The sequence below is a fragment of the Marmota monax genome, unplaced genomic scaffold (genome assembly GCF_021218885.2).
Source record: "Marmota monax isolate L192 unplaced genomic scaffold, Marmota_monax_Labrador192_F-V1.1 WCK01_AAM20220418_F8-fsc00038, whole genome shotgun sequence".
Lineage (NCBI taxonomy): Eukaryota > Metazoa > Chordata > Mammalia > Rodentia > Sciuridae > Marmota > Marmota monax.
This window is the reverse complement of record NW_026692498.1, coordinates 4480137-4503836: the sequence shown is the minus strand read 5'-3', so window position 1 is coordinate 4503836 and position 23700 is coordinate 4480137. Positions and strand designations below refer to the sequence as shown.

Here is a 23700-nt window from a genome sequence, read left to right as displayed (position 1 = left end):
TCCCCTGGGACGAGCACCTGCTTGTGGGTGGTGGGAAGGTCGGTGGGCCCCGTGACCGAGGGCTGGATCCGCCTCGGGGCGGAGGCCCGGGGAGCACGGTGCGGCTGGTCCCAGAGCCTCTGCGTGTCCCCTGCGTGGCGTCTGCGTCTTTGGGCTATTTTGGTCCTGGACGCTCAGAGCTCCCTGGAGGGTGGAGGGTCCTGTCGCTCCCGTTGCCCAGCTGGTGGGGAGCAGTCTTGGGCAGGTGGACTCCAGTGCATGGGCCAAGTCTGTATTGTCCGTCGTGGGCACAGGTCTCCCAAGGGTGGCCACCTGGCCTGGTGCAGCGTCTCCCTGGGCCTGGTGGCTTGTCCTTGTCTGTGCTGCCCACGGTGGCCTTCCCCTCCTTCAGAGAGGACCAAAATGGAAAGGGTGCGTGGGGAGGGGGCCTGGTCTGCAGGCCTCGGATGGCCCTTGGATGTGGCCAGGTCCTCAAGCCTCAGCCCGCCCCTCCCCACAGCCCGTCCTGCCCACCCCGGACCCCGTCACCCCTGCTCCGTCCTCAGGTCTCCTGGGAGCGGTGGCCTTGCTGGTCCAGGCCAGTGGGTTTCCTGTCTGGCCTCAGTTCTGGTCCTGCTGGCCTCCCTCTGCCCTCTGCCCTCTCTCGGACTTCAGGACACCTGGGTCCCGGGTCCCCACAGCTTCTCTCCACGGCCTTGGCTCCTGGTTGGGGTGTGCCTGCCCTTTGCCCTTTGCCCTTTGCCCTTGCTCCCCGCAGTCTCCACCGTCTTGCCTCAGCTTGGCTCCTGCTTCTCCGGCGCCGGCCCTCGGGCTGCTCTGTGGGACCTCAGAGCCACATCTCCCCCTTGGTGCCCAGGTCCCTCGCTGCCCCGAGGACCCGGTCAGCCTGGTCCTCCTCCCAGCCATCAGTGTTCCCTCTGACACGAGCCTGGTGTGCTCCGGTGGGAGGCGTGGGCTGAGGGGCCCCGTGCACCTACCCGGCACCTTTGCAGCCACGATGCCATGACGCGGGCCAAGGCGAGGCGTCTGCCTGGTGTGGCGTCTGCCTGGCGTGCACCTGGCGCGGCGTGTGCTCTCTGGGGGCTTCCTGAGGGGTTTCTTCCCAGTGTACAGATGTGGCACCTGCTGTTGACCAGGACACCTGGGCCTTGGGGGGCACCACTGGGAGGCTGTGGAGCCCTAAAGATGGGTCCGGGGGCGTGTCCTGAAGGGACCGTGGGCCCAGCCCTGCTCCTCCCCTTGGAGGGCCCAAACCCCGGGGGCCACCTACACGTGCCGAGCCCTGGCACTCGATCCCAGGCACACCTCTGGGCGTGGGTCACCTCAAGGGTCCGTTACGGGGACGCTGGCTCAGCCCATGGGGCTGCGCCCGAGGCAGGTCAGGGTGGCTGGGTCCCTAGGTCTCGCTTGTCCCCACTGAGCACGTGTGAAAAGCAAGACCCCCGCGAGCTGCGAGGGCCGCGCGGCCTGTGCAGTTGCTCCCTTAGCCCATGGTGGCCCTTGGTGTGTGCTCATTCTTGTCACCACAGTGACGACAGCAGTGGCCTCTTCCCGCTGCCTCCTGGGTGCTGGGCAGTAGGGCCTCTCCTCTCCCAGCTGCCACGGCCGGGCCGCCGTCCCCACGGGGCGATGAGGAGACCGAGGTCTGAGGAGGGGAGAGCCTGCCGGGCTCACCGTGGCCTCCCACTCCGGAACCTGCAGGCCCTGTCTCACCTGCCCCAGCCTCCGCGCAGGAAGAGGGCCCATGGACCCTCAGGTCACAGTGGCCCTCTGTGCTGACTCCCACAGTGGCCCCCAGGCCCAGAGGGGCTCAGAGGCTGGGCGGGGGTCCCATGCCCACTGGAGTCTGGGCATGCACGGGGGGTGGGGGGTGGACAGGAGCGAATGCCGGGCACAGAGGGGACAGCTGGCAGCTCTGGGTGCCATGCCCGCCTCCCGTGCTCTGGGTGACTGACGGGAGGTATCGTCCTGTTTTCTAGGACAGCACTGCTGAGCACGGCCCTCCTGGGCAGTGAGGTCACTGTTTACAAGGTCAAAGGTCAGTTTATGTGCAGGGATGGCCAGGTCCCAGTGGTACTTGGCCGAGAGCACTGTGCAGGGAGTCTAGAGCCCGTCCGAGTGCCCGAGTGACCCAACAGGGCCACCCTTCCTCCTGGGCCTGGTTTAGTGGTGACCAGGCTGGCCACGGAGGGTGCTGTGCCGGGCAGGCCCGGGTTCTGCCTTCAGGGTGGCCCTCAGCCTGCCCCCCGGGGCCTCCAGCCTCTGCCGCAGCTGGCCAGGGCTTGCTGTGTCCTGCGAACACAGCCCACGCCCTCAGCAGGCCCACCTGGCCACAGCCGGGCAGCCCTCTGAACCTGGAGCAGGAGGTGTTTGGGGCTCCTGAGAGGCCGCCGTCACCCGCCCGAGGCCCCTTGGCCACAGCGAGGACGCTCCTGCCCGGGGTCCCAGTGGGTGCGGGTTCTGGGTCTCGGCCACTTCTCCCGGGAAAGTTCTTCTTCTGTCCCAGACCAGGGAGGCTCTGCGGAGCCAGGCCGTCCCACCCCTGGTCTGCCCTGCAGCTCTGGGACTTGGCCCGGCTGAGTGGCCCCTGGAAGATGCGGGGGGACTCTGGGGATTTGCAGATGGGGCCACAGAGGCACACTAGCCGGGACCTCTCCAGCAGGGGATGGAGACGAGCAGGGCACGCCCTGGCTGGGTTTGCTTGTCCCCATTGTGGGGACAGTCTTCCCGGGGCCCCTGGGCCCTCTGCCCTGGTGAGGAAGCCCAGAGTTCTGCCATCTTGAAGACCACTCCCCACGCCCACCTTCAACACCTGCTGAGGCCAGGGCTGCGCTGCTGCCCGGGGTTTGGACCCCGGCTTTCGTGACCCCGCGTACCTGGGTGTCCCCATCAGCCGGGAGGGTGGGAGGCACCTGTCCTGCGTGAGGCCAGGGCAGTTGGCCAACGCTGAGCACTGGGGTGCCTCAGGACCTCGAGCCCTGGGCTGGGTGACAGAGTGACGGGGGCCGCGGCCTCCTCCCCGCTCTTCCCTCCCCCTGCAGTGTCCGGCGTCGTGACCTTCCTGGCTGCCCCCTGCCACCCAAGTCCCTCTCCTTCTCCATCCAGGGCCCCTGGGGCTGGCTCCGTCCTCTGCTCCCTGCTTCCCACGAGTGGCCAGAGGAAGCTCCGCTGTGTGGAGGGGTTTTTTGGTGGCAGGAACAAGGCACAACTAGACCCTCCAGGGTGGGATCGTCCGGGTGCTGGGTGCTGGGTGCCCGGGACGCGGGAGCTGGCACAGGGCCTGCACTCTGGGTAGGGCTGTGAACTGTAGGTCCCTGCCCAACTTGCTGTGTGACCTGGGGAAGGTCACATGTCTCTCTGGGTCGTCCGGGGTAGTAGGCCAGCCCTGAGCCCTGTCGGACGTGGCGAGGGCTCTGCCACCACTCCTCGTTGTCACCTTCACAGGTGTGGGTCGAGTCTCGGGGACCCGTTGTTCCTCGAGAGCAGCCCTGACCATGGCGCACGGGGCAAGTCGCTTGGGGGGTTTGGAATCACAATCCGCCAGATTGAAAAAGTGGCACGAGTCTGACGAGGCGAGCTGCCGCAGGCTCAGCCGGTGGCTCCATTTCAGGACACGGAGGAGAGGTCATGCGTCCCTAGAGCCCCGGGGATGCTCCCCCATCTCCAGGCAGAGGGGACAGTCCTCGTGCAGTTAACGCCACTTCACGGGCTTCAAGTTTTATATTTAAATCCAGTAAAATGAAGCGTCTTTAAACATGTTTTCTGGGTCTCAAGAGCCTCCTGCCAAGTGCTCGATGGCCCCGTGTGGCCAGGCCGTCAGGAGGACACGTGCCCTCCTTCCCTCTCGGCCCCGCCCGTGCGGGTCTCCTGCCCTCTGGCTGTGCCTCTGCTGGTGGCCCGCCTCGCCCGAGGCCTCACTGACCCCACCTGCCAGAGGACGAGGTCCACCCTCTGATGCGGGAGCAGAGGGGACGCTCAGGGGCCATCTCTGGGGCCTCTGGGCTTTTGGGGAGCAGCCAGATGAGAGAATTAGTGGCACCCTTCTGAGCCCAAGCACCTGCTGTCACTGCTGGGAAGGCCACTCCGGGTCCATCTGCAGGACCCTGACGTCCCCTCGGCCCTTCCTTTCTCTGTAGTGTCACCGGAGGCCAGCACCTGGAGTCGGGGACTCAGGGCTTCCTGAGTCTCAGCAGCACAGGGCACTGCCTGCATGCAGTCAGTGCTTCATAGTGGCTGATGTGTGGACAAAGGGGTGCTGGCCTCTGGGGGCTGCCTCTTCCTCGGCCCCAGCGCCCCCCTGACTTTCCTCGGGACCTCGCCACTCAGGGGTTCTGTGGCCCCCACCTGGGACACTGACAGCAGGGGCGCGTCCCTGCACCGGGGGACACCCGTGGCCCTGACACAGCCCTGGGGGCTGTGCCGCCTCGTCCCCACCCTGGCTGGGGAGGCTGGGCGCAGGGAAGGCCATTTGCCCAGTTAGAGTTAGCAGGGGGCTGGGGTCTGCCCTGCCCCGGATCCGGAGCTGCTGAGCCAGGGTCTCCGTCACAGCCGCCACCCGGGTCCACTCTGGGCTCCTTGTCTTCCTGGTCCAGCCTCAGTTTCCCCAGCTGCTCCGTGGATGACTGGGGCCTCCTTGTGGCCAGGGTCCTCCAGCTCTGGGCATCTCTGCGTCCACTCTCTGTGTGACCTTGCCTGGAGCTGGGGCCTAGGGAGGATGGCGGCAGGTGGGTGGGAGCACCCCAGGGTACCGCCTGCCCGCCCGCGCCCTCCTAGCAGCCTGGCCAGGAGAGGAGAGAGGAGAGACCCTGCGGCCTCCCAGAGGCGGGCCAGGGAGCCCTCCCGGGCCACTGGACGCTGGGAAGGGCTGCTCTGCGTCTTGGCACGCGGGCCTGGCAGCTGCTGGGGGCTGGCTGCCACCGTCCCTGGGCTGGCACCGTGGTGGCCGTTGGCCGGGGCGGGAGGGGAGGGCCCAGGGACACACATCCATCATGGCCAGCAGCTTGCGTGGGCCCTGCCAAGTCACGGTGGAGCCCAGCCCAGGTGCCAACGCACTTGGTAATGGCTTGCTGTGAGAGACCACAGTGGCGTCAGGACAGTCCGCCCTGCGACTTCCTATCAGCAGCCTGGAGCCGGGCGGGGGCGGCCAGAGCAGGCTGTTTGCACAGGGCGGCCCGCGGGAAGGTGCCCGGGACGGAAGATCGGAGCAGGGAGGCCGGGAGCCGGGAGGCCCGTGAGCAGGGCTCCCTGGCTGCCGAGGCCCACCCCGAAAGGGGCTGGGCAGCAAGGGCTTGTCCGGGAGCCAGGTGGCCGTGCCAGGTGCTGGGGAGCACGGAGACCAGGGTGGCTCTCCAGGACACACAGCACCTGGCCCAGGAGGCTTAAGGGCCCACGATGGTCAGCAGAGAGAAACAGGCCGAGGCAGAGGGATGCTCGCGTTGGGCATGTGGGGAGTGTCCCTCAGAGTTCACGCGCAGAGCCTCTGAGCCTGCCTGACCTCTCACATCAGGACCTTCGTGGATGTCCCTGGTCAAGGTGAGGTCACATGCAGTGGTGGGCTCTGACACAGAGGCGGTGTCCTTAGGAAGTCCACAGACACGCATGCACACGCACATGCACGTGAACACGGTTCTGAAGCTCGTGCCACAAGCCAAGGCACACAGTGACCACTGAAGCTGAAGAGGCGGGAAGGACCCTCCCCTGCCTGCGTCTGACCCCCAGAGCTGTGTCCACTCTGTGTCCATTCTAGTTTCCAGCCCCTGGTGTGGGGAGGTGACGCAGCCCTGCAAAGTGGGGCGGGGGGCGTGAGTCAGTCCCACACAGTCCTGACACACAGTGTTTTTGTTGTCATTACTGCTTTTCTAATGGAAGACCTTGTCCTCGAGGCGTGTCCCGGCCACAGCTGGCTTGTGGGAAGCGTTCTGTCCTGCCAGGAGCTGGGGGCGCTGGGCAGGCTGGCGGGCGAGGGAGGGGTCTCCTGAGGGCGGGACTCTGCTGGGCGGGTGGCCCTGCCAAAAGGGCTGTCTCCTTGAGAAGGGTCGTGACCTTCGTGAGCCTCCAGTGTGACCTTAACCCAAGGCGCTGTCCTCTGGAGGGAGCCTGGAGGCAGGCTGTGCAGAAGCCTGGGCTCTGCAGGGCTGGGGGCAGGCGAGGACTGGCTGGTCCAAGCGCCTCAGCCAGCTCTTCCCGTCTGTCCTGGGGGGCCGCACCTGGCACCAACCTGGAGGGGGGTCGGGGGCACTGTCAACAGGACACCCCTGTCCCCTGCAGCCTCCCACCCGCCGTCAAGGGAGCCGCGCCTCCTTCCCAGCGCGGGCTGAATGGACGTCCTGCTCCAGGGCCTGCCGGGCCGGGGACCACTGGTTCTTGTCCTCGGGGCCGGCTCAGCACCAGCGTCTGTGAAATAAGGCCCAGGAGCCTGTCCCCCGCTGCCACCCAGAAGCCCCTTCCCTGGGGGTGTCTCACACTAGGTCTTGCCCAGGGACCCTGCTGGCCAGAGGGCAGGCGCAGGGCGAGGGCTGGGCTGCTGACCAGACGCGGCCCCGGCACAGTCCCTGCGGCCCAGGGAGGCCCAGAAAAGCTCCAGACGAGGAGATCTCCACGAGCCAGTGGGCCTCGGTGCAGGCGGCCTGGCTTCCACACCAGGTGGCCTTTCCAGGGCCACAGAGGTGCTGTCAGTGGTCCCCAGGAGCGTGCCACACGCTTGGCAGCCAGGCCCACCCTGGGTGCTGTGTGTGCACCCTCCCCCTGAAGCCACTGGGGAGACAGGGTACAGACGGGACCGCAGCCCTCCTCACAAAGGGAGGACACTGAGGCACAGAGTGGCCGGGACATTGCTGATGGGTGGCACAGCCAGGCAGGCGGGAGCCGGGAGGAGAGTCCTCGGAGGTGCCGGGGTCTGCTTCCCCTCAGGTGTCTGGGCCTGCTGGGCACGGAGGCCGCTGCCTGCATTCAGCTCTGCGGCTCCTGGGCAGCACAGGGTGGGGGGGCTCAGGGTGGGGGACAGGACAGGGCTGGGGAAGCACAGGGTGGGGGACAGGACAGGGCTGGGGACAGGACAGGGCTGGGGACAGGACAGGGCTGTGTGCCCCCCTTGCCTTCTGACTCAGATCCGCGTCAGAACCGCGGTGGGTACAGGGGCATTCAGCACCCGGAGCTCTGGGCCCGGCTGCCCACCTCAGCCCCTTCCTGCAGCCCTCGGTACCCAGCGTCAGGTGGCACCGACTCGGCATTCTACAGCTCAGGGGTGGCATGCCCCACCGGGGGTGGGTCCTGGGACAGGCCCAAGGCGTCACCGTCCACGAGCCTGGTCAGCCCTGGCGTCCTGGAGAGCTGTTTGCACTTGTGGGCAGTTCTTGGTGACCTTGGCCGAGGAGCAGGGGACTTCCTGCACACAGGGGTGTCTGTTGACAGAGGAGGCCCGGGACCTGTTCCCTGCTGCGAGTTTGGGGCAGTCACTCCCCAGGCCTCATCCCTCCCTCTGGAAAAGGGGTGATGGGGGCTTGGGGGCCCCTGAGGTGTCCCCCAGGACAGCCTTAGTCACATGGGGGCGTCACTGGAATCAGTCCTGGTGGGCAACGCTGGGTGACGCGGCTCCCCCAGGGCTCGGTTTGCTCATCTGCAGAATGGGGGACACGGCGTGTCCACTGGACCCTGGAAGACAGGGACACGGCTCCCCACCTTCAGCACGCGCCTGGTGCATGGGCCGCTTCCCCCCAGTGTTGAAGACTGTGGTTTGTGTGGGGTGTAGGCTACAGCTGGCATGAAGGGGGCTGCCCCGACAGTCTGACTGGCGCCATTTGTGCGGGTACACCAGCACCCACAGTCGCGTTGGCGAGCGCTGCCCCCACAGGCCCCCCAGGCTGCCCCTCTGCTGCCAGGATCCCATCCCTACAAACATGGGTCTGTTTTCCATCCATGTTTTTCCAGAATGCTCTATAAGTGGGACCAGCAGGGCTCGGCCTTGGTGTGGCTCCTATCCTAATGCCCGGCAGGTCTGTCCACGCTGGCACCTGTCTGTCCTCAGTCCCCTTTTGTTGCTGAATGTCGCCTGAATATTGCAGGCACGCAGGGCTGCACCACCAGTTGATGGACACTCGAACTCTGTCCATTAACGGGTTCGTTTTTCTTGGGACATGCTGGAAGCGGGGTTGTCACCAGACTGTGTGTTAAATGCGTGTGTCGGAAATGGCTGACTCCTTTCCCAACATGGCTGCGTCGATGCCAGCAGTCCCACACGGAGTCCTGTGGCTCCTCAGCTTTGTCCACACTTGCTATTGTCAGATTAAACATCTTAGCTCCTTGGATGTGTGTAGTGGTTTAATTTGCATGTCCCTCTGGTGCCACCGTGCTCCGTGTCCTTTCATTTGCTGTCAGCTTTCTTTCATGAAGTGTCTCTTCCCGGTTCCCCACAGACAAGCCATGTCGCTGCTGTGGGCTGTGAGGCTCTCAGAACTCGGACGCGGCCCCCCAGCTTGGGCTTCCCCGCGTCCCCGTCCCCGGGCTCAAGCCTGCCTTTGCTGAGCCCGGCTGTCTCTGAGCTCCACGTGTGGCCCCTGCCGAGTTGGCCTTTGCCCGTGGTGCCCCAGGGCCACCTCGTGTGCCTCCTGTGGCCAGCCAGGCCTTTCTTGTCATGGTGCCTTGTCCAGCGGGTTGGCTGAGGCTGCTCTGTCACCTACCACAGTCACACGTGGAGCCTCGGGCTGCCTGGGGTGTGTGGCACAGGGGTTGGCCTCTGCCTGGCTACTTGCCCTCAGACGGGAGGTGACCTCCTGGGGGACCCCAGGCGGGTCCTGCCCTGGGTCCAGGATGCACATTCTGGACAAGGCTTCTCTGCCTTCTTTCCGCTCCAGCCGCTTCGTCCCCACGTCCTGGCTGGGGCTCCTGTCCCTCTGGGGCGGTGGCCGAGCCGCCTGGCCCGAGCACAGACGTCCTGCCGGCTCATGGCTGCTCACCGGGGCTCCTGGGCCCACTTCTCTGGTGGCGCGGCTGTTGGAAGGGCCTGAATCGTCCAGGGCGCACAGGGACAGTGCCGGGAACAGGGTGGGCCCGTGAGCTTCCAGCGAGGCCTCCGCCCAGGCTCGCCCCCAGGTCGGCCACCCGCACGTTGGGCCCCCTAGACCCGCGTGCCTGGGCGCCTGGGGACCAGCTGCCCGTGACGTGTGCTCCGGCCTCCCTGGTGAGGGCGTCCCCGGGCCGGCCGACAAGTCCTCATGTTCTGTGTCCCCCCTCGCACTCCCAGGGGCCTGTGGGAGCTGAGCGGAGGCCGGTCCAGGCTCCTGGACAGCGTCACCTGCCGCCCCCTGCGTGGCCGCCCTGGGGTCTTGGGAATGCAGCGGTACCTGACTCCACAGGCGCTGGACCTCCTGGTCATTTCTCCCTGAAGCCACCGCTCAGGTGGCCCAGAACTGGGCAGGGCGGGGGCCGATGCAGTTTCAGGAAGAGCCTCCTGCCGTGTGGGGAGCCAGGGGTGGCTGCTCCGGTGATGGTGATGGTGACATTGCCCTTTCACATTATCTTAATCCTCCGTTTCCTTCCTGGCCCTCGCTCCCCTCCTGCTCCGGGGACAGACCTCAGTGTCCAACAAGACTGAAGCCCAGCGGGAGGGGAGCGCTGCCCCACAGACGCCCACTGTGACCGCAGGTCGCTTCCTGAAGGCCAGAGCCCTCCCTGCTCATGCAACCGGCTTGGCCCGGGAGCCCCCTTTGTCCCTAGCTCCACCGCGGAAAGGAACTGGCCCATCTACTGGGAAACTCTAGACTCCAGCCAGGCCAGCTCAGCTGGGTGGGGCGCTGGGGGGGTTGGGGACCTGGGTGGGAGGAGGCAGGGAGGGGAAGCCGAGTGGAAGTCCCTCTTGGCATCCTCCCCTCTGGTGGCCAGATTCCCAGAACAGGTGTGGGACTCGGGTCACACCCAGGGCGCGTAGGCCCCGGCCGTGGTCCACACGGCAGCCTTCCACCTACGTCACCACCCGCGACACGGGGGTGGGGGGCATCTGGGAGAGAGCAGGGGGGCTTCGGGGCTGGCCCTCGGGGACAGTCATCTCTGAGGATGGAGAAGAGCCGCGTCCACGCTGCTGCTCTGACTCTTGAGGTCGCGGGGGGCGGGACAGTGTTTGGAGGACAGTTTTGGGGAAATTTCCTCAAAGGCAACACTAAAGCCCCTTTGAGGAGCTGCGAACAGAAGCCGGGGGCCGCGGAGGAGCCCCCAGTCCTGAGGAGGTCCAGGGCGGCCCCGCCCGCCCACCGCCCCCTTCTGTGGCTGCAGATTGTTAGAAAAACGAAGTAAACAATCCCCGAAACCCAAACCCGTCTTGTCTTTGTTTTCTGGTTCAGGGGGAACTGAGCTCAGGGGCTCCCGACCTGGAGCCCCGCCCCTGGCCCTGTTCACTTTTGATTTTGGGACAGAGTCTCGCTGAATTGTCTAAACTGCTTAGCGCCTCACCGTGGCAGAGGCTGGCTTTGAACTCGTGATCCTCCTGTCTCAGCCTCCTGAACCACTGGGATCTCAGGTGCGCGCCACCGCGCCTGCCCAAAATGTGTCTTTGAGGAATGATTGTGGAACCATCTGGAAGTGCCGAGCTGGGCGAGGCTGCCTGGCGTTTGCCCAGCCTCCTCTGGTCTCCTCCCTTCCTGAGAGAACCCTGGGGGCAGGCGCGTCAGAAATGTGCCCGGTGAAGATTCCTGATCTTCCGGCGGCCGTGGAATCCAGGGCGCATGTCACCGTTCTGGCTGAAGTACCACGAGTGAAAGTCGGCTAGGACTTGCCCTGTGGGCTTTTCCTTTCCTCATGCAGGCCCCGCCTCCTGTCCTGAGCTCTTTACTCCTCTGGGAGCCTTGATAGAGGGCAGGTGGCGCGGCAGCCATGCTGGGCCATCAGAATCTGTGGGCTCAGGATGATGAGGTGAGACGTGCCTGGGCACTGGGGGGACCAGGAAGATGCTGCCTCATGTTGGCCAAGGAAGTGAAACCCCACTGGTGAGGTCTCGGCAGGAGGTTCGGATATCTCCTGATTGATGGGTGCATACAGTATGTGCTCCATAAAATCCAACAACAGTGTCACCCTTCAACAGGCTTCTGAGGTCTGAAGACGGCAGCCACCTGCTGTGACAGGCCTGGTAAGAGGGTGACTGCTTCTCAAGTCCAGCCCCTGGGCAAGCAGGCCAGTGTTCCGTCACCTGTCCAGGGCCTTCTGACCTGAAGCAGGGCATGGGGCCAGGAGGACAGGACTGGGCCAGGAGGACAGGACTGTGGCTCAGGTGCCTTCTAAGGTTCCTTTAGTCAGGGTCACCAGCACCTGGGTGCCAGGCTCCTTGCCAGGTGTGAGGCTCAGCAGGGCCGAGGCAGGTCCTGCCCTGGGAGGCCTACGGGTGGAGACACGGACGCGTGAGCGCAGGAGGCCACCCTGGCCAGTCGGTGGCCAATCTGGAGCGGCTGCACCCCCGGGGTGGGGAGGGGACCACCCACTGCCTGGCGGAAGGGCCAAGCTGGGTTCCTGCGGTCTCCGGCCTCACCCGCCTCACATTGTTGAGTGTCAGGCGCCCTAACCAGATGCTCTTCCGGCCTCCGGGGGGTCACAGTTCACGGGAGAAGGTCACGGTTAACAGCGAGGAGGCCCCCAACCACCAGGACATGGGACGCCAGCACACGGAGGGGACGCCCACTGCCCGGCCCCCCACGCTTGTCCCTGCCCTCCTGCCATCCTGGTCTTCCACGGTGGCCTGAGGGCCTGGCCTGCACCCTCTCCTCTCCCGGGGACTCTGGGCCGCGGTCGCCCCAGCCTGTCCCCCGGGCCCCTCGCCAGCTGTCCCGGGGTCTCTGCCTCTCTGTGCGGTCAGGGGGCGGCCCAGACCTGCTTCCTTCAGCCGCTGCCCACGGCGTGCACATCCGAGACCCCTCGCTCGGCGTGGCCACAGATCCTGGCTGGACCTCGAGACGCGACTCCTGCCGGTCCCTCTCTGGGTCTGACTCTGCCCTGGCTCTTTCTTCTGCAGCTTGAAGCTTCTTCAGATGGGTTTCCATCGGTGCATCCAGGCCACACGTGCTAGCGGGTCGCGGTGGCCGACTGGTCACTCACGGAGCATGACCTGGTCGGTGCCTCCGTCCCCTGGCCCCTCCACCACTCCTGGTCTCTCTCCTGGTGTCACGGGTCCCTTGACTCTCTCTGTCTTCCACATGTGAAAGGTGACCCGCGACCCCGACCTCTCGGTCCGTCTCCTGCCACTGGGCAGCTGCTCGCCACCTCCCCTGCTTCCCTGCAAACGACGAGACTAGTGTCTCTCCGTGGCTGAAGGAGACGCCACGGGCACCTGGACCGTCCTTCTGCCTGTGGGCGGACAGCTAGGCCGGCTCAGCCTGGCTACTGTGAACTGCTGCGTAAACATGGGTGTGCGGGTCCCTGGTGACGGCCGTGATTCCTCAGGGTAAACACCGAGGACCGTGCAGCTGGCCCATGGATGGCCCACGCCGGGCTCCCACGGTCACCGCCCCGACCTACCGTCCCACCAACCCTTAAAAACGGTCCTTCCCCACACCCTCTGTGGCGCTTCTTCCCTTTGTGGCGTTGATGGCCGCCATCTTGACTGGACGGGGGGAGACCCGGGGGGTCAGTTTCACGTCCCTAATTGCTGGAGATGTTGGACTGTCCTTCCGTGTTGGGGCCCCCTGTGTGTCTTCTTTGGGGAGTGTCTGCAGTGCGCTTGTCCACGGCACGCGTGTGTCTGCCTGTCTCACATGTGCACGTGTGTGCCTGTGTACCGGGAGGGACCACCGGGTCCGGCTCCGGTCCACCTTCCCTGAGTGCTGGCCGCTGTGTGGGAACCTTGGCCCTCAGCTGACCACTCAGGTTCGGACACTGACGGGGACCCCCAGAGGCTGCTGGCCCTTCAGGGCTGTCTGGGGCCTCTGGGGCCAGGAGGCCAGGACAGGTGCTGGACTTAGTCCCAGGTGAGGCAGAGACCGAGGTGCCTTCTCTGAGCAGCCCACACAGTCCCCTGTGTGGAAACAGCTGGGCGGAGAGGCCTGCGCCCAGGAGGCTGGGTGGCCTGGAGAGAGCTAAGGCCGGGCAGCTGCTGGCCGGCAGGCCCCAGGGTGTCGTCCACGCCCAACCTGGCCTGAGTGGCCTCCTCTGCTTGGTAGGGAACACTGTCACCCGCCGTAGGCAGCGTCCCTCAGGGTGAGATGTGATGCGCTGAAGTGCCGGCAAGCCCGCCCCCCAGTCACATTTGGTGACAATGGGCACCTTCTCCTGTCCCTGTCCCCTCGCTTGCCTTCCCTCGACTGTAGAAATCCAGAGAGGCTCTGGGCGGGGACGCGCTGGGCGTCCTGCCCCCACAAGTGACTTCTTTCTTTTTTTAAATCGAATCCATCAGATCATCCCTTCTTAGCAGTTTCCTGGGAAATTCTTCATCTTGCGGGTTTCTCCAGCGTCTCGACGTCCGGCGGGAGGAGCAGGGGCCCAGTGCTGCAGGTGGACCCCCTCCGCCTCTCCCCCGCCTCTGGGGACAAAGAAAGGGTCCTCGCTGAGGCCCTGGGCAAAGGGGACACGGCCACACAGCGGGAGGAACCCTGGGGTGCCCTGTCCAGAGCCCAGCCTCTCCCGCCAGCCCCCGTTAACTCCTGCAGGGCGCCCGCTGCGCCTGAGAGTGGGCTGGGCTCGCCGATCAAGGAAAAGGAGAAAGGAGCAGGAGACGTCCCCTCCTGGGGCTGCCCGTCTGTCTCGGGCGCTCACGGAGGGCCGCCAGCATCGGCAAAGGCCCCGGCCACCTTTGGCCGACTTTCTGCCTTACAACACCAGCCGTGTCCAGGGACCCCGGAGCCTGCCGGGACCCCACCAGGACGCAAAGGGGGCGGCTGGCACTGCTCGCTCCACCTGCAGCCCCCGTTCTAACTGTGAAGCCGGGACTCTGGGGACAGCGGCCTCCCCTGGGGGACTGTGCACGGTCTCTGCTGAAATGTTCCCAGATGCACAGTTTTGTCAACTCTGTGCACACAGGGCGGTGGTGTCCCCCACACACCCACGTCTGTGCGGACCACAGGGGGCTCATGTTCTCTCCTCCCATCAGGGGCCGAGTGAGGGGGCTGTTAAGGACCTCCCCCGGGTCGGCTGAGTAAACCGTGTTTTCTCCGTGAGCCCTAACCCGTGTTGTACCAGCTCCTGGACGAGGCTCATTTATTGGGAATGTCATTCTGCTCCTGACAGTGTCCCCACCTAGCTGTTTGGTCACTGGGACCAAGTTACCCACCAGCTCCCAACTGCTGCGGGGGCTACAGGGCCCCTTTCTCAGGTGCCCTCTTCTGCCTGGGCTCTGTGCCCCGAGCAGGGCGTTTGGAATGGCCAGGGCCGTCCTCGGGAGGCACAGGGGTCTGCTGCGCGGGTCCCCTCGGTGGGGAAGCTCTCCTCTTTGCCCACTCGCCCGAGGGTGGGCGACTTTAATCTGCTGTGGGGTGCAAGGAGGGTCAAAATGGATCCTCGCCTGTCTGCATCGGGAGCGTCTCCGTGCAAACCCGGTGACGTGCGCCAGCCGCTGGGTTCCGAGGTGCCGAGTCCCTGGGCAAGGAGTGGGCCGGCCGGAGAGCTTCACAGGTGCCACCCAGGGTGTCCGTGACCCTGGAGGGGTCCCCACTGTCTCCGGCTGCATCTGGGTGGAAGTAGCTGACATTGACATTTCTGCCTTTTTTTTAGATTGATTTAATACTAAGCGTGTCTTGCTTTTGCAAAAAGGAAAAGGAGATCTGCAGGGGGACCTTGCTGAGGATGCCTCACTTTGGGCCTATTTTGCAGCTGGAGGCTTTGCGGTCTGGTCTCATGGAAACGGGGGATTCAGTGTGAGCCCACCTTCTGGATGCCCAGCGGCGGGGGATTCAGTGTGAGCCCACCTTCTAGATGCCCAGCGGCGGGGGATTCAGTGTGAGCCCACCTTCTAGATGCCCAGCGGCGGGGGATTCAGTGTGAGCCCACCTTCTAGATGCCCAGCGGCGGGGGATTCAGTGTGAGCCCACCTTCTAGATGCCCAGCAGCGGGGGATTCAGTGTGAGCCCACCTTCTAGATGCCCAGCGGGGGGGGATTCAGTGGGAGCCCACCTTCTAGAGGTACAGAAGAGCTCAGCGGGGGAGTAGGTGAGGGTGAGCTCTAAGCTCCAGAGCCAGCCTCTTGGCCAGGTGACAGGGCAGAGGGCCCAGCGGGGACGTTGCTGCAGTCCCCCCCCGGGGGTGCAGTGGGTCAGGGCCTCAGCTCTGCGTCTGGCCCATGAGCAGGGCTTCCCCTGCCAGTGCCCCTGCTCCAGAGCTGAGAGGGGCCACGGTCCCCTCTGATGGGTCAGGACACCAGGCCGTGAGCACCACGGGGGTCTGGGGTGGACACAGCTCCGGGAGACCTCATAGGCACCTGGGTGGGGCCCTGGGGCTTGTTCCCGACTCTCACCTGCACTGAGGGTCCAGAGGGGGGACCCGGCGACACCCATGGGGACTCTCTTCCCTCCGCAGCCCTGCCCCACTTTACCTGTGGCCAGGTGTCACCCGCTGAGCCACGTTAGGGAACAGCGATGGCGACTGTCCCCAGTCACTGTTCCAACACTTGGCATTTGAGGGTAGCTGCCCAGGGACAGCTCGGGGCACCTGCTTCCTTGTCCTGGCTTGTGGAAGTCCTGGGAGTGACCATCGTCCCCCAGCGTGGCCTTCCTGAGGGGCCAGGAGCCTCTGCTGCTCAGCTCTGTGGACGCGGCTGGCTCAGGGCTCGGGGCTCATGTCTGGGTCTGTGCCCGTAGACACTTGTCACCCACAGGTGGTGGCCCAGGAGAAGGAGGACAGGAGCCCCGAAGGTCCTCTGAGGGGGACGAGCCCATTTTCTCTGCCCTCTTGGGGGCAGTTCTGGGGCTAAGTGGCCCTCAGCTCTCTCCTTCCTGCCCCAGGGACCCGGCGGTCACCCCCTATTTTAAGTCTTTGGCCACGGGTGCCTGGAGTTGAGGCCGGTGACTCCCAGGAGTGGGCATCCCGCAGCCGGGACACCCCGAGGCAGGCTGGGGTGAAGGGCCTTTGAGGTGGTGTACAGGCCCTGCCAAGGGCCCAAGGGACGGGAGTGGAGGGCGGGTCACTGTCACTGGTAGTTGGGGACCAGGTGGGGAGCGCCACGGTGTCCTCAGCCCCCAGGGAGCACCCACCCCCGCCGAGTGCTGGCCGGCTGGGCTTCATTCTCACGTTCTCCTTGGGACATTGGCCACCTTCTGCGCCCGCACCCCGCACCCGTGGCCCCGCAGCCTCCCCCAGGAGGACATGGCCCTAGCACTGCCACGATGCTGCCCAGGGACAGCTCGGGGCACTGCTTCCTGGAAGGGCGTGCTGACCTTGTCCTTCCCACTCCCGAGGCCCAGGACGTCTGAATGGGAGGGAGGGTCCAGTCCTTTGTGCCCTGGAGTCCCCTGTGTGTGACCATGTGACTGGGAGTTGTTGACTTTGTGTGTTGACTGTGTGCTCGGCAAACACAGGGAGTTCTGTCCAGAGCCACCTCGGCCCCACCTGCCTAGAAGGCCTGAGCTTGTGGCTGGGCGCAGGCGGGCGGCTCCCGTCTCCAGACATGGCCTCTCGGGTGAGCGACATCGGCTGAGCCGCGGCCTCTGTCCTCTCCAGGTGCGTGGCTGCTCCCTGCTGGTCCCTCACCCTGGCAGGCAGTGAGTTCTGGAAGCCCTCGTCCAGCAGACGCCCAGCCCAGTTACCGACTGGGGCGGCCTCCTGACGTCTGACTCTCACGCGGTCTGCGGTGATGGAGAACCCGGAGCCTTGTGCCCCTGAGAGTGACGTTCTGCCAAGCGCTGGACAGTCGGGTGCTGCTCTCTGTGGACAGACGCTCCCCACGGCGCAGAGCAGAGACCCTGGTCCTCAGGTGTCTGGGAGGGAGCCGAGGGCGGTGGGGAGGGCGGGCCGGACAGCAGAGGGCCTGGGTGGGGTCCCGCGGTGAGGAAGGCCCAGCCAGCGCCGTGGCACCCTCCACCTTCTCTGTGAGGTGTGTCCCCTCAATCCCCTGCATTTGTCCCTGCTTGGAACTTTCTAGAAGGCCTGAGCGGGGCCAGCACTCATTCTGCATCTGAAGAAGAATCCCAGGACTGGCATCAGGTGGCCAAGGACGAGTCGCAGAGGCCACAGCCCTAGAAGGCCCCTTCGCCTCTCCGAGGCTCCTCGGACCGTTTTCTGGTGAGCGTGTGGCTGCGCTGGACCACGCCAGACCCCCTGGTCCTGCTGTGGCCCCTCGAGCTGGGGTGGGGGCTCCGCTGTGAGGCCAGTGCTGCTCCTGGGCAGGCCCACGAGGGTGCTGTCCCTGCGCACAGCGTTAGGAGAGGAGAGGTGTGGGGTGCCCTGGGCAGGGCTGTGGCCGCCTCTGTCCCCCAGTCCTTCAAGGCCGGGGTCCCAGGAGGAGCCACAGCGAGTGCGGAGCGGCTGGCCCTGGTCTCTGGGTGAGTGTGGAGGCTGGGGCTTCAGGCAGGGACCCTGTGAGGGACGTGCGGGGACCAACAGGACTGTCTGTCCCTGAGGGCCAGGTCCCCTCCACGCCTCTGGGTGGGCTGGTGGGTGAGAAGGGAGGCCCCGGGCAGCTGGGCGGCCTCCTGGGGGATCAGGCGAGTCCGGGGGCTGGGCCTCCCTGAGCTGTCCTGCTGCAGCCTGCGCTGACCCCCCATGATGTCCTGGGCCTCAGGACGAGGATGCAGGCCATGTGCTAATTGAGCGGCGTCTGGGGTGGCCCCTGGGCCAGCCGACTGTCCTCATCCCGTTTGTGCAGCCGCCTCCCCGCCCGGCCTGCTGCTGCTGCTGCAAAGACCGCCGGCCTCGGGCAGCGCCGGCTCCAGAAGTGATAGCTAATTGGGGACAGAAAGGGCCCGATTGTCTCGCGGCGGCCGGAAGAGCTGCGTGGGCGGCTGGAGGAGCCGGAGGCGGCCTTGCTTCGCCCAGCAGCTGCCACCGCCGGAGATGTTTGGGGATTACGTCAGCGCTGGCGGGCAGGGGCCGCGGGGACAGCGAGGGAGGCGGGCTCCGGGCGGCCTCCCGCCCCCAGGCCTCGGGACAATGCTGTCATTGTGGGCCGGGAGAGTGGCTGCCTCCGGATGAATGGCACATGGGCCTCTTGACCAAGGAGGCGGCTTGTAGTCCCGATCTGTCCCCTTGCCCGTCGCCGGGGAGGCCCTGGCTGGAGTCTGGTGGGAGGGAAGCCTGACGGGGCCCCCGGAGGCCGGAGTGGGCATGGCCTCCTGGCTGGGGGGCGGCTCGGGCCCCGACCTGCTCCTGGTGTTGCTGGTGGTCATCCTGCTGGTCCGCTTCCTCCTGTGGTCCTGCCTCGGAGCCTACCTCGACCACAGGCTGGCCCCGCCACGGCCCCGGCCCCCCAGACCCAAAAGGGACTAGGCCTCGGGCCCGGCAGGAAGCCCTCCCCGTCCCGGGCCTCCTGCAGGGGCAACCTGTCCCCTCTGGAGGGTGGACGCGTTTATCGGCTACCGCACACGCAGTCACAGGGTGTCCTTGGTCTCTGCTGAGGTGCATTTGGCCAGGACTGTGCCCACTGGTGGCTCTGGGGAATGCTCCCTGCCCCCTGCCCTCAGGGTCCATCTGATGGGGTGGACGGCGCTAGCCCTTCACCTGCTGGGCAGGCACAGACCCGCATTCCACCCACCAGGCAGAGGCCGGCCCACGGTGTGGGGTGTTGCAGGGACGGTTTCCACCCTCTGCCACAGGCTGTGGGTCCCTGTCACTGCCAGTGTCCTGGGGCGTGTCCTGCTCTGACTTTCTGAGCCTCCAACTCTCCATGAGCACATGTGCAGGGGGGCCTGATGGAGACACAAGGACAACTGGGACCGCTCACAGGGCTCGCCTGCAGGTGACCCGGCCAGGGCTCCTGCACCCTAGGGGGACACCTCCTGCCTCCCGAGGGACCAGGGGGTATGGAGGCTTTCCTCCCAGCAGCCCCCAGGAAGGAGCCCCGGACAGACCTGAGGCCGGAGTCCAACCTGGCCCTGTGGGGACCTTTGTCACACCTCAGTCTCCACCTCTCATGGGGCCCTCCTCCCTCAGTGGTCATCCCGGGGGTCAGATAAGTGTGTGGCAGGAAAGCCCTGCTACCTGCCAGTGTCCAGGCACAGGGGTCAACTTGGTGGCCAAGCCACGGGGCCCACCCGCATCCTCTGATCGTCTGTGCCAAGAGCCACCTGAGAGGGTCAGCAGGACCGGGAAACTGATTTAGGGCCAAGAATCAGCACCCTGTCCCAGCCACATGAGCCGTGGTGACCACTGACATAACGGTCAGCCTGGGGCAGCCATGGCCTGGGGAGACTGTGGCAGATGCCACCCGGCTCCACCTCAGGCAGCTGAGCTGGCACCTCTGGGTGGTCCCTAAGACCCTCCGGCAGGTTCTGCATCTCAGGCTGGTGGCATCTCCTCGGGGAGAGGGAGGAAGCACTTCCGCAGCTCCGCGGGGAAGGACTGGGCCAGACGTGCTCCGACGGTGGGGCCGGAGCTGCGGAGCCCTGTCCCCAGAACCCGGTGGAACGTGACAGACAGTCCCTCGGGAACCTGAGCCAAGCCGAGGGCCGGGGGCTTGGAGAGTGGGCGCCTCCTGTGCATCCCTAAGGGACCCGGCCACCTGTCAGGAGAGGTGTCCCTGCCCTGAAGGGGGCCCCAGTCTCCCTGTCCCCCTTGTCTGGGCCAATGACACTTGGGGGCGAGGGTGGGGGGAGCTCTGGTTGAAGGACCCACAGAGAGTGCCAGTGGGGTCTCTGCTGTCTTTGTGTCTCCTGGTCCCTCCTGAGCCCAGAAGTCCTTGTTTAGCTCCCGCAGGACCTGGGAGCCCAAGGGGACCCGGTGGGGGGACAGCGGAGGGAGGGGCCCCGGGCCTGCTGTGCTCTGTGATGTCGGGTCGGGCCAGTGCCGGGCAGAGCGTCCGTCGCCTGCCGTGGACGGTCAGCCGTGGGTAGCGAGGGCTCTGGATGCTGTTGCCTGAGCTGGGGAGGGACGTCCCCATCGCCATCAGGGAGCGTCGTCCAGCTGTCTGCAAGGCCCCCGGCGGGACTTCTCCCGTCTCTGGGAAGCGAAGCCCCGTGCTCTTCTGGGGGGGGGGTGGGTGCCCGCTGTTCTGTGGCTCGGAGCTGGGGCGGGAGGGGCCCTCTGGCTCCCCAGAGGGCTCTCCTCTTGGTCCAGGGAGCTGCAGCCTGGGCTCTTGCTGGGACGGTGGGAGGCGACGTCCTGCTCCAGGGGCACGGTCCAGTGGGGACAGAAGCCCAGGCCCCCAGCCAGGATGGCCACTGCTGCCCTCACTGACCCCCTGGAGCACCTCATACTGGTTTCTCCAACTGGCCACTAAGAACGTTCTGGAGAACACAGACTCTGGGGCTCCACGTGTGCCACCTGCTGCCCGGAGGCTCCTGGGCAACGGCACTGTGAGCACACGGGCTGTGCCCTAGCCACGCCGCGGCAGCCACTGTGCCAGCCGTGACAATGAGCAGGTGGACGACTGTGACTGACGGAGGCTTTTGTTGCTTGAGTTTGATTTCACACATCGCAAGATGTCAGGCACCTGTTCCCAGGCGGTGGTGCGGCGGCTCCTGACTTCCAGGGACTTGCCTCTGCCCTCGCTCGGCTCTGCCACCCTTGACATGTGGCTTTCATCCTCATGTCTACGAGAAGGCTGCTGCTGCTCCAGGAACCTTACAGGGGTTCCAGGCAGGAAGAGAGAGGAAAGGGCAATAGGGATGAAAAGCCCCGGCCATCTCGTCAGCCAGGATGAGGTCACGTGGCACCCTAGAGGAGGGGGTGGCTGGGAGTGGCGTGTGAGCTGTGCTCACTGTCACCCTAACATGGGGCTTCTCTCTGAAGGAAGGTGGGCCATGTGGTGTCGGTGGGCCCTGCCACTGGCCCTTTGGCTGCTCTTCGTGATCATGGTCTTGTCCTGCACAAGGCTGGCCCTTGTGTGTCTTGGGGACCCTTGGGTGCTGGGTTTCCCTTTGTCTGACCTTCAGGAACAGCAGGTGCGCCACCTGGTGTCATGGGCCGGAGCCTCCGTGCCTGGCTCCTGATAAGATGTCCCCGTGACAAGGCCTGAGCCCCAGACAGATGCGCCCCTCCTTGGATACACAGGTGCTCCCCTGCCCACAGCTGGCAGCAACTCTGGGCTGTGGCCTGCGGGAGGAGGAATGAGGGCCAGGGACAGAGGTGGCAGGTGCTCGGGATCACCCTATGGGACCACCGTGTCCCCAAATCATGCCGAAGCTGGCCCCTGGACCTGGGCATGTGGCCACGTTTGGAGATTAGGCCTTTGACGAGGTGGTTGAGGCCGATGGGTCAGAGGGGTTGAGCCCTCCTCCCATGTGACGTGTCCTTATAAGAAGAAGACATCAGGCTCGGCTTGTGCCCGCACAAGGACACGGGACAACCCAGCAGGAGGGTGACCATCGGCAGGCCCGCGAGAGACCTCCCAGGGAGCCCTGGCCTTGGGCTTCCATCTGAGGCCAAGCTGCCTGCTCTGAGGTGCTGACCAACACCGAGGGACGTGTGTGGACACTGGCTTGGCGTCTCCTCCAGGGCTTCCAATGTGGGGCGACCATGGCCCCCGTTGGGTCTGACAAAGCACCTGCTCAGGGCCGTCCTGGAGGTAGGAGAGGCAGAGAGACCCTGAGAGACGCCTGCCGCCATGGGGCCACGCGCTGCCACTACCCCAAATGGGCCAGTGTGGACTGAGATCTGCTGTCAGCGTCCAGTACGTCCCAGATATCAAAGACCCACACAGGAAAACATGGACAGGTTCACTGGTTATGGTTCTGTGATTGATTACACATCGACATGAAAGCGACTTGGAATATTGATTTGAATAAAATATTTAGATTATTTTCATCTGTGTACTTCAATGCAGAAAAGTTAAAATTACATACGTGGTTTGCATTGCTTTATGTTGGGCGTCCTGTGCTGGACCTTCGTGATGTGGGAGGAGCGTGGCGGTGGGTGAAGGCACAGTGAGGTCAGAGGCCACAGCAGGCCCACGAGATGCAGCTAATGCAAACCTTGAAGGAAAAGTCGTAGCCTCAAATACTCGCACCCCCACAGGGCAGGAGGAAGACCCTGCTGAGCTCACAGCTCACAAATTAAAACCCACAGATTGAAAACAAAGCTAAGGACAGACAAGGCAGGGAACGTGCACGTTAGAAAGTGAGATTGAGAAATGAACCCGAACATTGGAGTTTTTGAGGGGGAGAAAAAGAAGAAAACATACAGAAATTTAAAAGTCTGGGGGGAGGGGCTGGGGATGTGGCCCAAGCGGTAGCGCGCTCGCCTGGCATGCCTGCGGCCTGGGTTCGATCCTCAGCACCACATACAAACCAAGATGTTGTGTCTGCCGAAAACTAAAATAAATAAATAAATATTTTAAAAAAAATAAATAAATAAAAGTCTGGGGGGAAACAGCTAGAGCCACAAAAAGGCAAAGAACCACAAGAAAAGACTCTAGTTTATGTGAATTATTTTTGGGACATCAGCAACAGAGACGACATAATTCATAAAAGATACTCCAAAAGTAAAGTGTAAACACATCGATAAACAGGAAGTTGAGGGAGGAGAGGGGGGAGGAGGAGAAGGGAGGAGGGCAGAGGAGGGAGGAGGGAGAAAGGAAAGAAGGAAGGAGGGAGGAGGGAGGAGGAGAAAGGGAAGAGGGAGGAGGAAGAGGATGGAGGAGAGGGAGGGAGGGAGGAGGAGGGAGGGAGGAGGGAGGAGGAGGATGGAGGAGGAAGAGGATGGAGGAGTAGGAGGAGGAGGGAGGAGGAGGAGGAGGAGGGAGGGGGAAGAGGATGGAGGAGAGGGAGGGAGGGAGGAGGAGGGAGGGAGGGAGGAGGGGGAGGGAGAGGGAGGAGGAAGAGGATGGAGGAGTGGGAGGAGGAGGGAGGAGGAAGAGGATGGAGGAGAGGGAGGAGGAGGGAGGGAGGAGGGAGGAGGGGGAGGGAGAGGGAGGAGGGAGGATGGAGGAGGGAGGAGGAAGAGGATGGAGGAGAGGGAGGGAGGGAGGAGGAGGGAGGGAGGAGGGGGAGGAAGAAGAGGGAGGAGGGAGGAGGAGGAGGGAGGAGGAAGAGGATGGAGGAGTGGGAGGAGGAGGGAGGAGGAGGAGGGAGGGAGGAGGGGGAGGGAGAGGGAGGAGGGAGGATGCCCACCTAGAAAAAGAAAACAACGAGCATGCAGGCAGGAGCTGTCCGGGGTCAGGCTCAGTGAGCGCCTCCATGGCGCTGTGGGCGGCGGGCTGGACCCTCGGGTTCCTCCAGCCAGTTTTCTGGGGCACCTCAGTGGACGGGTGGGGCCTCTGAGGAGGCCAGAGCCTGGAGATGAGTCACTGGGTCTAAAAATAAGCGTGAGTGCGTGGCGAGGCCCGCTTCCCTTTCCCGCCAGCTGCGCCTGCCCAGGGGTGCCCAGCAGCGGGGGCAGGCGGCAGGCTACCGGGGTCCCCCCAAGGGCCACTTGACAGGCACCCGTTGGAGCCTCGGCCTGGGCTGCCCTGGACGCGAGATGGAGAGCCCCTGGGTGAACGAGGCCCGTGGGCAGGTGGTCTGGGGGCTGCGGGGGGCACACAGCCTCAGGACACACAGGGAGGCACCGGGTCCCCTGGGGCCTGGGGACAGCTCCCGGGAGGTGCCCCTGAGAGCGGCCCTGGGGGCTCAGAGTCCGATGTGGAAGGCAGGTGTCCTGGGCAGGAGG

General features: G+C 64.9%; 1 protein-coding gene across 3 annotated transcripts in view; it reads left to right on the top strand.

Moving 5' to 3' along the window:
- The window catches only part of Smim38 (small integral membrane protein 38), a 39677-nt gene extending 17819 nt beyond the window's left edge, over window positions 1-21858 (top strand). Inside the window, exons 2-4 of one of the 3 annotated variants that reach the window (XR_009226889.1) lie at window positions 14779-14863; window positions 16621-16873; window positions 17042-18208. Coding sequence is in view for 1 of the 3 variants with exons in the window: in XM_046445020.2 (XP_046300976.1) it covers window positions 18223-18384 (162 nt within the window). In the remaining 2 variants the exon portion in view is untranslated. Of the gene's footprint in view, window positions 1-14778; window positions 14864-14971; window positions 14987-16620; window positions 16874-17041 lie in introns of those variants that run through there. The other 2 variants (XM_046445020.2, XR_009226888.1) reach the window with 2 other exon arrangements.
- Window positions 21859-23700: the final 1842 nt, after the last annotated feature.